Source organism: Eulemur rufifrons, chromosome 20, assembly GCF_041146395.1.
Source record: "Eulemur rufifrons isolate Redbay chromosome 20, OSU_ERuf_1, whole genome shotgun sequence".
NCBI classification, from domain to species: domain Eukaryota; kingdom Metazoa; phylum Chordata; class Mammalia; order Primates; family Lemuridae; genus Eulemur; species Eulemur rufifrons.
Window position 1 is genome coordinate 10,059,705 of NC_091002.1, and position 11,129 is coordinate 10,070,833.

The 11,129-nt window shown below is 44.0% G+C and overlaps 1 protein-coding gene, 1 non-coding gene and 1 pseudogene across 4 annotated transcripts; 2 read left to right on the forward strand and 1 right to left on the reverse strand.

The window, feature by feature from the left end:
• Nucleotides 1-2,262: 2,262 nt before the first annotated feature.
• Nucleotides 2,263-3,620, forward strand: SMIM26 (small integral membrane protein 26). 3 transcript variants are annotated; one of them, XM_069496239.1, is made up of 2 exons: nt 2,263-2,422; nt 3,336-3,620. In XM_069496239.1, exons 1-2 carry the CDS (start codon nt 2,305-2,307, stop codon nt 3,491-3,493), a joined length of 276 nt encoding a protein of 91 aa, XP_069352340.1. In that variant the 5' UTR covers nt 2,263-2,304; the 3' UTR covers nt 3,494-3,620. The 3 variants fall into 3 exon arrangements, 2 of the variants coding, with proteins under 2 accessions (XP_069352340.1, XP_069352341.1); XM_069496240.1 differs by having other exon boundaries at nt 3,339-3,620; XR_011236405.1 differs by having other exon boundaries at nt 2,360-2,422; nt 3,327-3,402.
• A 1,159-nt stretch (nt 3,621-4,779) lies between these two features.
• Nucleotides 4,780-4,909, reverse strand: LOC138401310 (small nucleolar RNA SNORA19). Its single transcript, XR_011236469.1, has one exon. It is a non-coding gene; the product is annotated as a small nucleolar RNA SNORA19 (small nucleolar RNA).
• A 3,001-nt stretch (nt 4,910-7,910) lies between these two features.
• On the forward strand, nt 7,911-8,038 carry LOC138401306 (small nucleolar RNA SNORA70; annotated as a pseudogene).
• The last annotated feature ends 3,091 nt before the right edge of the window (nt 8,039-11,129 follow it).

An 11,129-nucleotide genomic window follows, 5' to 3' on the forward strand; every position in this document is an offset into this window, starting at 1 on the left:
GCTGAAAGATAATGAAAAGAATTTACACAGTTATGATGTACATATTGTTCATGTCCAAGCCAGGTAGTAGTACATTTTTCTCCAGGGGTTTGATGTCCTAGTCAGTCCCTATGCCACTTGAAGGAAAACATTCCCAATAACACAGTTGAGTCACTTTTCTTACATTCTGTCATGCCATGTGTTGGCTTCCTATTCAGGTTATGATTTCTTAGGGAAGTTTTGTTTCTTATTGGGGGTGGTATTGATAAGTTCAATTATGGACATTTTTTAAATTTAAAGAGCTTGTGAGATATAGAGCTGAAAATGCTCAACAGTAATTAATATGGATTTGCTCTCGAGAGAATCTGGAGTTGATTTGAGAGTTATTAACATATAAAGTAGGTAACATGAGTAAAGATAATGAGAAGGAAGTAAAGATGAGAAAAATGTAAGGATGAGAAGGAAAGCAAGTTTGAAACAGAAAACTGATTTTTCTGTTTATAATTTTATTGAGGTGTAGTTTGCATACAATAAACTGTACACATTTAAAGTGTACAATTTGATGAGTCTTGACAGATGTGAACACCCATGAAACAAGTAGGTGTGTAATGGTGTCTCATTGTATTGTGGTTTATTATTATTTTTTTTTTTTTTGAGACAGAGTCTCACTCTGTTGCCCAGGCTAGAGTGAGTGCCGTGGCGTCAGCCTAGCTCACAGCAACCTCAAACTCCTGGGCTCAAGAAATCCTTCTGCCTCAGCCTCCCAAGTAGCTGGGACTACAGACATGCACCACCATGCCCGGCTAATTTTTTCTATATATATTTTTAGCTATCCATATAATTTCTTTCTATTTTTAGTAGAGATGGGGTCTCGCTCTTGCTCAGGCTGGTCTCGAACTCCTGAGCTCAAACGATCCGCCCACCTCGGCCTCCCAGAGTGCTAGGATTACAGGCGTGAGCCACCACGCCCGGCCTGTATTGTGGTTTTAATTTGCAATTCTGTGATGACTAATGATGCTTCTGTGCTTATTGGTCATTTGTATATCTTCTTTCATTCTATTCAGATTTGCTGCTTGTTTTTTAGTTGGGCTGTCTTTTTATAACTGAGTTGAAAAGAGTCTTTATATAGTCTAGATACAAGTCCTTTGTCAGGTATATGTATTTTGAGCATTCTGTGGTTTGTCTTTTCATTTTCTCAACTGTGACCTTCAGAGAGCAAAAGTTATAATTTTGGAAAAGTCTAACTTATACAATTTTGCTTTATGGTTTATGCTTTTTGTATTCTAAGAAATCTCTGCTTATCCCAAGGTGGTAAAGATTTTCTCCTATGTTTTCTTCTAGGTTTGTAGTTTTAGTTTTTACACTTAAGCCAACGATCCTTTTAGAGTCAATTTTTGTAGGTGTAGATTTCTGTAGGGCAGAACATCAATTTTTCAAGGGTGGAAGACGTAAAAAGGACGCTGAGGGATCCCACAGAAAATGATGTTTTTGAAGCCATGAAAGGAGCAAGTGCGGTCAGTGGGGTCAAACGTTTTAGAGACCAAGTTTGAGTATGGTTGAAATCTAGTTAACGGCAATTTACTGAGCCTACTCTGCCAAGCACATCACCCCTGATCTTAAGTTGTTCAGTCTCCTGAGGCTATTACGCTTTGAAGAAATTATGAAGAAGAAAAAAGCTGAAGGTGGACGGAGTCGAAGGAGATTTTTGGTTTTTGAGACGTGGGCACGTTTGTATGATGAAGGATAAAAGTCAATAGTGACGATCGGGGGCGTGGGGGTTTTAAGTTAGGGTGTCTATGATGGGAAAGGCCGCTGAGGAGGCAGGGAAGAATGGGACCCAGAGCACAGTGGAGGGAGAAGCTTTAACCTGGAGGTACCCAGACAGTGTTCCGGAAAGGAAGACGGGGGAAAAGATCACTTGCGGGAAGAGGCAAGCGGTATCTCCGCAAATCTGAGAGCTGGGAGAAGAAATGAAATTAACCTTTTCAAATACCACCTGGAGCCTATGTAAGGCAAGTACTACAGTTTCGCAAGTGAGAAGTTTCTGCTCAGAGAAGTTGTCATTTGGGCCCCATCCCGTGGTAAGCAGTGTCGCCCGCCTGCAACTCTGCACTTGAAGCAATGGGCCCCAAGCTCCACGCCTCACAGTCCGAGCCCCGCAGCCATTTTCGGGACTACACGCCCAAGATGCATCGGGGCCAGAGCAGGAAGCGACCGCGGGAGGCCGGCTCCTCATTGGTGGCGGCGGCAGCAGCGCGGCTCGCTGGCCGGAAAGCCCGCCTCCGCCGTGGGCCTCCGAGGATCCAGGCTTTTGCTGGTGTCCCCATGCTTCCCGGCCAGGCCTCGTCCTGGTACCGGCGGATGTCGGTGGTCTACGCGATCGGGACCTGGACTTTGTTGGGCTCAGTATACATAATGAGCAGGAAAAACGGCAAGCCGCCAGGTAGGGCTCTCTGGCGGGACCTGCCTCTGGACACGCCGCCTTCGGCAGGGAGTGCCCAGGGGCTGCTGGAATCGACTTTCCTGTGCTTTAAGCCCCGGGTTTATTCTGCAAAACTAGTTGAAACGGTTGCTTAGAGCCGCTTGTTATAGCGGAATCTGCAAAGAACTGGACGCCAGGAACTGCCTTTTAAATACTGTTACCCAAATCGTAATGATTTATTGCATAGGGCCGTCCCCATACGCAGAATGGGAACCGTCTGTGTAAGGTTCAAGATGGAATTTCAGAGACCCTGGCTGGCCGTGGTTTAAAGAGGTGGTGCTTCTGTACCATTAGCCCTCGTCGCATATGGCGAGCAAACGATTTCAGGACTTTCAGCAGCCAAGGAGTATTAAAATCTTCCCAATTACTGGTTGGGAAAGGAAATCTCTCAGCCTTCAAAATCTATAGAGACAGAAAGTTGGTTAGCGTGGTTGCTAGGGGCTCAGGGGTGAGGAGAGGTGGAGAGTGACCACTAAAGGTATGGAGTTTCTTTTTATGGAGGAAATACTCGGAAATTGATTATGGTGCTGGTTGCACAAATCTTAATATACTAAAAAAGACATTGAATTGTACATTTTAATTGTGTGGTATGTTAATTATATCTCAACAAAGCTGTTGTAAAAAAACTGCTGAAGATTATGTTTGATGATGAAGATTATCAGTCGCCTCAAAGTACACGCCTAGCATTAAGCATTTAATAACATTTTAAAATCTGTTGTGTTTTCTTTCTTTTTAAAATACAAAATGGTGACAGGAATCTGATGGGGATTCCTGATTGGTGAGGAGGGTAATTCTCACCTTAGTTTAGTTTATTTCCAAGACTGCTCTCTCTTAGTAATTCAGGTGTTTTTTGTTTCTTTTTAAGGTGATGAAGTAGAACAAAAGGATGTCTCAACAAATGAACTACTCGAGCCCCCAAAAGGATTTTATGTGGAAACCATTGTCACATATAGAGAAGATTTTGTTCCAATTACTGAAAAGATCCTTAACTATTGGAAATCATGGACTGGTGGCCCTGGTCCGGAATCATGATTGACTGCTTGAATTCTGAAAACCAAAACCTTGATTCAGCATTTAAATTTAATAGGCACTGTGGTTTCCATTTTATGTTTGTGAAAACTATATATATCTAATTTAATTTTACTGTAAAATGTAATCACTAATATGCAATAAATATTTCTTCAAAGAAAACTAAACTTGCATATTCAAGAAGTGTTCCTCTATATTTACATGAGGGAAATGATGAAATGAAAATTTCACATAGAGCTTTCATAAGCTTGGTCTTCTAAAACTAGTCAATGTAACTTTGTATTTCTTTCTTGTTCCTGTTAGGCACAGCTTTAGTGGTCCGTTTAAGATTAGATTCAACAAATATTCATATTCAGTTTGGGACGCACAGTAGCCCTTTGAGTACTGCTGGGTGCTGGGTACTGGGTAAGTATATTATGAATTAGATTATAACTCCTGAGTTAAATAGACTGGACCTGTTCTCCCCCTACAACCCCACTTCAATAAGCTGATCAAAGGACCTGTTCTTTAGGACCAGTGCATAGACCCCTCATTACTTCGGAGGCATGGATTACATGCCAACCATGGCTTGTGCTATTCTAAGTGCTGAGGATGCAAAGTCAGAATGACATGATTGGTGCTGCACCAGTCTCCTCACTGGTGCCTTTGGGTGGCCACACAAGTACACTTGAATCAAAAGGGGATGTTTATCAAAAATGTGTTTCAGCAGCTCACAATTAGAGTATGTTGGGGTCTTCAGAGGGCCTGACACCAGGAGCCGAATGCAGACAGCCACTCTCTGAGCCTGCCGAGGCTCCTTGCCTTGTTGCTTTTCTTGCTGCATACCAGCTGCTTTCCACCCACGGACTACTCTTCTGTAGTAATGGAGCTGGCCCAAGAAGATAAAACTTCCCAGCTACAGTGCCAAATTCTGACCACCTCCTCAACCCACTTTTTGGCTTCTACTCTTGTGAGAGCCTCGGTTCAACTTTTTATCAGATCCTTGCCTTGTGGATTATTGAGTTCTGCCTCACTTATTAATAAAGTGCAAGCAGAATTTATGCCTGTTTTTCTCAGAGACCAAAAAACTAAAGCTCAGTGAATTTATGTTAACAGTGCATTGCTAAAGCTGGAATTCCAGTTCCAGGCTATCAACTCCAAGTTCTATGCTTTGAAACCACATGCTATCCCTCAAACATATAATCTTTTCAAATTCTGGTTTCATAAAAAAAAAAAACCTAAATGGTCCCATCATTTGTAGATACAGACCTGCTACTTACCTAATACATTCAAACATTTTTTATAAAATGTTTTGTCTGAAGGAGACTGGCAGCGTTACTGTTTATAGTTATACTGCTAATTAACCTTCACCTATTTGTGTAGCATGTAAGAAATAACACTGCTCACATATGCAAGAAAACAGGTCAATGAATTGTGTACCGGGTAGTGTTTTCTTTTTCATAGTATTCATATCCTGTGAGGAATCTGGATATACAGTAGGACAGGAATCTGGTATTTCTGGTTTCCTCTACAGCAGCGGTACCCAAACTTTTTGGCACCAGGGACCCATTTCATGGAAGACAATTTTTCCATGGACTAGGGGTGGGAGGGGATGGTTTCAGCACATACCATTTATTACATTTACAGTCACTCCCCAGCACTAGCATCACCGCTTCAGCTCCACCTCAGATCAGCAGGCATTAGATTCTCATAAGGAATACGCAACTTAGATCCCTCACGTGTGCAGTTTACAGTAGGGTTCCCGCTCCTATGAGAATCTAACATGGCTGCTGATCTGACAGGAGGGGGAGCTCAGGCGGTGATGCAGGCGATGGGGAGTGGCTGTAAATACAGATGAAGCTCTGCCTGCTGGCCCACTGTTCCCCTCCTGCTGTGCAGCTGGTTCTTAACAGGCCCCAGACCGGTACTGGCCCAAGGCCTGGGGGTTGGGGACTGCAACTATAGTGGATCCCTGTTTTCTTGGTCCCGTGTCTCCATAATTTTGAGAAAGGGCATATAATTTTTTGGAGATTTTTCATGTCTGAAAATTTCTTTATTCCGTTCTCACCCTCAATTACTAGTTGGCCTGAGTATAGAATTCCAGGCTTGATAGTATTCTCCCTCAGAATTTTGAAAGTGTTGGTGCCCTATGTTCTAGCAATTCTAATATTGCAGGTGAGATATCCTAAGCTTTTGATTATGACCTATTTTTTCTCTCTGGAAGGTCTTAAGAGCCCCTTTATCTCTAGTTTCACAATGATGCGCTTGGTGTGGCTTTTATAATTGATTAGGCTCATCACTTGGTAGACTCTTAATTTATGGAAACTCCAGTTCTGGGAAATTTTCTTATCACTGCTTTAAAACTTTGTTTTCTCTCTGGAATTTCTAGGAAACATTCCAGACTATTGACTGATTGATTGATTGGGACAGGGTCTTGGTTTGTCACCCAGCTGGAGTGCAGTTGTGGGATCATACTTCACTGCAGCTCCTGGGCTCAAGCGATCCTCCTGCCTCAGCCTCCTGAGTAGCTGGGACTATAGGTGTGTGCCACCACGCCTGGCTAATTTTTTGTAGAGATGGGGGTCTCACTATGTTGTCCAGGCTGGTCTTGAACTCTTGGCCTCAAGTGATCCTCCCATCTTGGCCTCCCAAAGCACTGGTATTACAGGCGTGAGTCACTGCACCTGGCCTTTAAAATTTCTTAACTACTGTTGGTCTCTTTGTTTTGTTCCACTTTGTGGAGAGAGATTCATTCTTTTATACATTTGTAGAGGAGGCAAAACTTTACCTTCGTAGGTTTTCTGGCTGGGCCTGAGAATTAAATTGACATAAAACAGATTAACCAGAGAAAAGCATACAGATTTTTACATGTATGTGGGAGCCCCCATAGGAAAATGAAGACCCAAAGGCAAAAACTAAGCCCTTATAGACTGGATTGAATAAAGAGAGACAACTGGAAAAGTAACTAAAATGTATAGGAAACCAAAGAAAGATAAGAGCTATTTAAACAAGGTCTGTCTGTACAGAATTCTCTCGGCCTGGACTCTCCATCTCTGCTGATAAGAATGGTTCTTTCCTCCTGGTATAGGGAGGGTGTCTTTTACATGGGAGATTTGTTTCTTATTTTCATAAAGAAGAGTGGAGGGCCGGGCGAGGTGGCTCACGCCTGTAATCCTAGCACTCTGGGAGGCCAAGGCAGGAGGATCGCTCAAGGTGAGGAGTTCGAGACCAGCCTGAGCAAGAGCGAGACCCTGTCTCTACTAAAAATAGAAAGAAATGATCTGGACAACTAAAAATATATATAGAAAAAATTAGCCGGGCATGGTGGTGCATGCCTGTAGTCCCAGCTACTCGGGAGGCTGAGGCAGGAGGATCGCTTGAGCCCAGGAGTTTGAGGTTGCTGTGAGCTAGGCTGACGCCACGGCACTCTAGCCTGGGCAACAGAGCGAGACTCTGTCTCAAAAAAAAAAAAAAAAAAAAAAAAGAAGAGGGGAGGTCAGAACACCCATCCTGCACCTGCTGTTTTTCAAGTTGTTTAGCTCAAAATAATTCTTATGCCAAAGTGGCATATTTTGGGGGTGGTATATTCTGCCATCCTTCACATTCAACAAATATGTACTGAGCCCATCCTCTGTGCCAGCACTGCTCTGTGTGTTGAGTGCTATATAAATAGTGCTGTCATGGAGTTTTACCTTCTAGGAGCAGAGACAGTAACAAAAAAAAAAATACGCAAATATATCTTCTGTAATTCAACTTTTTCTTTCTTTTAGAGTCAGAGTCTCACTATGTTGCCCAGGCTGGTCTCAAATTCTTGGGCTCAGTGAGTCCTCCTGCCTCAGCCTCCAGAGTAGCTGGGACTACAGGCATGTGCCACCATGCGCAGCTGTAATCCAACTTTTTAACTGTATTTTTATATTAGCTATCATTTTTTAATTTTCAAGAGCTCTTCTTGCTCTTAGTTCTTATGATATCTTTTCATTGAATGTAATATTTTCTCATCACTTATGAACTTAACCTGAAATTCAAAGAACTAAAAATAGAACTACCGGCAATCCCACTACTGGGTATCTACCCACAGGAAAATAAATCATTATATTAATATAAGAAAGGCACCTACACTCGTATTTTTATTGCAGCAATAATCACAATAGCAAAGATAATGGTATCAACATAAGTGTCCCTCACCTAATGATTGGTAAAGAAAAGTGATATATGTATATCCACCATGGAGTACTAATCAGCCATAAAAAAGAATGAAATCATGTCTCTGCAGCAGCGTGGATGGAACTAGAGGCCATTATCTTAAGTGATGTAACTCAGAACCAAATCAAATGCCACATGTTCTCTCTTATGAGTGGTAGTTAAATAATGACTGCACATGGACATAGACAGTGGGATAATAGACACTGGAGACTTGGAAGGGTAGGAGGATGGGAGAGGAATGTAGGATGAGAAATTACCTATTTTCTTATGGGGCCTGTTGTGCAATGGCTGCGGACCGTAGCCTAATTGGTAGCATACGCAGCCTGTTGTTTGTATGAGTCACTTTAAGGGACCTTGGAGATAGCCACTTCCAATGTACGTTCATATCTCAGACCTTGCGCTGTCACCAATCTAGGCTCTAGACAGGTATGCAAGGTGCCTTTGGAAAGCCCCAGGGCACTGTGGCCAGGGTTCACATTGGCCAAATCATGTTCATCTGCACCAATCTGCAAAATAAGGAGCACGTGATTGAGGCCCTAAGCAGGGTCAAGTTCAAGTTCCCTGGCTGCCAAACGATCCACATCTTAAAGAAGTGGGGCTTTACCAACTTTATGTAGATGAATTTTAAAAGAGGTGGCTGAGAAGCCACTCATCCCAGATAGTTGTGGGGTCAAATACATCCCCAGTTGTGGCGCCCTGGACGAGTGGAGGACCCTGCATGCATAAGGGCTTCCTCTGTGCTCTCCCTCCTTACTCAGGTCTACCAATAAATCCTACTTCACTTCACTTAAAAAAAAAAAAGGAAGAAATTACCTAATGGGTACTACATACACTGTTCGGGTGAAGGTTGCACAAAAAGCCAAGGCCTCACTACTTACACAATGTAACCATGTAACAAATCTGCACATGTACTCCCTAAATCTATAAAAATAAAAAAAATTTTTTCTCATCGCTGAAGCTGTTCTAATTTGTTTTACTCTTTCTTCTTGCACTGTGCTGCAAATTCCTTTCTGCTGCTTGTTTTGTTCTATGTCACAAGTTTGTCCAAAGTACCTTCTTATTGGGCAGGCATTGATTTAAGAACCTTTTGGAGCCTGAAGATGGCGGTGCAGTTTGATCAAGCTCTGACCAGCTTTCTACTGCTGGGTGGGATAGCAGTTAGGGTTCTTAGCAGCCCACCGCAGAACTGGAGCCAGTTCATGCTGAAAAGGAACTTTGGAAAGGATATTGGGGAACTCCCCAAGTTGGTGGGAGCGTCAGGTGAATATGGATAGAGACAGTGAAGCTGGAATGGTACCCCAAGTACGCTGCTGGACTGCCACCAGGTACAGTCACTGTCCCGCCAGGACCCGGCCTCCAGGATCTCTGAGCGCAGGGAGTTTCGGGAGCCCCCACACCAGAATGGCTTCCCAGAGCAGCCTGCTCATCATCGCTCACCTCTGAATCTCAGTTTCATGTGGTGATACTTAACTGACTGCGTGTTGGTCACATGCCTGGGCCTTAGCAGCAAACGAGGCCGGGAAGGTGAGTGTCTGGCTTCCACAGTAGGGATGTGTAGACTTTTATGGTGAGAAGTTCCTCACATACAGGATTGTCACAAAATGCTAGGCAGGCAAATACCATGACAAATGTCCACTCTAGACAGCAAGCCAGATTTTTTTAGTTGGAGGTACTGAAATGGAAGCCTGTGTAGGTCAGTTCCTTGGAGAAGGGTCCTCCCTCCCGTCTCCCAAGGGGCCGGGGGTGGGGGGTGGAAGCCTGGCTGAAGGACTCCTGGGAGCCAGTGCGGAGAGGGTTTGGGGGATGCTTGTTTAGAATAAAGATTTCCACTTTCCAATGCCACATCCCCGTCCTCTGCTCTGGCCGGCACCCATGAGGATCAGCAGAGCAGAAAAATCAGGTCTCCTGAGCGAAGTGCAGGGATAGGGGTGGGCGTATAGGGGTCTAGCTGTTGCTTCTGCAGACTCAAGCGTCCCTCTGCGTACAGCCCAGCCTCCTCCCCTACCTCCACACCACCTGTTGCTTCTGGTGCCTGAGCCCTTTCAAGTTTCCAGAACTAAATAGCTGGCTTCTCATTGGCATCCCGTTCGTAGGCCTTTAGGTTTCTGGAGCTTCCACTCCATGAAGTCAGTCACCATTCCTCCATCTGACCTCTCTCTTTACAGGTTGTGCTTTGGGGACACAGAAGGCTTCTAGTTTAATTGAAATTGAAGTTTGTGGTGTTTTTTCTTTGTTTTTTCCTCATTCCTCAGGACCAAGTAGATGAAGTTTGTGTTTATGCATAAAAAATTTTTAAAAATGTACATACATCTATTTTTCAAAATATATTTGATTTCCTTCTTCTTTAAAGCATTGAAACCCCACTTGATTGCACTAAGACCATGGTCTTTGCCCACAGCCCTCATTTCTACCCAGTAGAAACAGCTGTACCGCCCCTACGGCTTCTGTTGGAGCCTTGCACGCTGCTTTGCTAGACCTGCCTCTGACCCAGCCAGCCAGGCTGCTCCGGGGACTCAGGGGTGACGGTTTGGGTGTCCTCAGGACACAGAATGAGTTGGGATCCAGAGCAGCCTAGAGCTACAAGGATTCCTATAGTTGAGCTAAATCATAGCCTAAATAGGCCTTTGTGTTCCTCTAGCAAAGGTTTTCTGAATTCTAAATATCCCACTTGCAAATGCACTTTAAACACAGTCTGTCTGACGCTGGGCACGGTGGCTCACGCCTGTAATCCTAGCACTCTGGGAGGCCGAGGAGGGTGGATCGCTCAAGGTCAGGAGTTTGAGACCAGCCTGAGCAAGAGTGAGACCCCCTCTCCCCCCGCCCCCCCCCGTCTCTACTAAAAATAGAAAGAAATTATATGGACAGCTAAAAATATACATAGAAAAAATTAGCCGGGCATGGTGGCACATGCCTGTAGTCCCGGCTACTAGGGAGGCTCAGGCAGAAGGATTGCTTGAGCCCAGGAGTTTGAGGTTGCTGTGAGCTAGGCTGATGCCACAGCACTCTAGCCCGGGCAACAGAGTGAGACTCGGTCTCAAAAAAAAAAAAAAAAGAAAGAAAGAAAAGAGAAAACACAGTCTGTCTGTTCAGAAGTTGCCTCTTGAAGAACAGTTTGCAGGATTCCCAGGAACCCCCCCCCCCTTGTAGGAAACAAGTCTCTTTAAATTCAAAGAGAAGTCAGGGCATAGTTCACAAGAATACCTTTATTTTTTTTTATTTTTTTTTTTTTTTGAGACAGAGTCTCACTCTGTTGCCCAGGCTAGAGTGAGTGCCGTGGCGTCAGCCTAGCTCACAGCAACCTCAAACTCCTGAGCTCAAGCGATCCTCCTGTCTCAGCCTCCCGAGTAGCTGGGACTACAGGCATGCGCCACCATGCCCGGCTAATTTTTTCTATATATATTTTTAGCTGTCCATATAATTTCTTTCTATTTTTAGTAGAGGTGGGGTCTCACTCTTG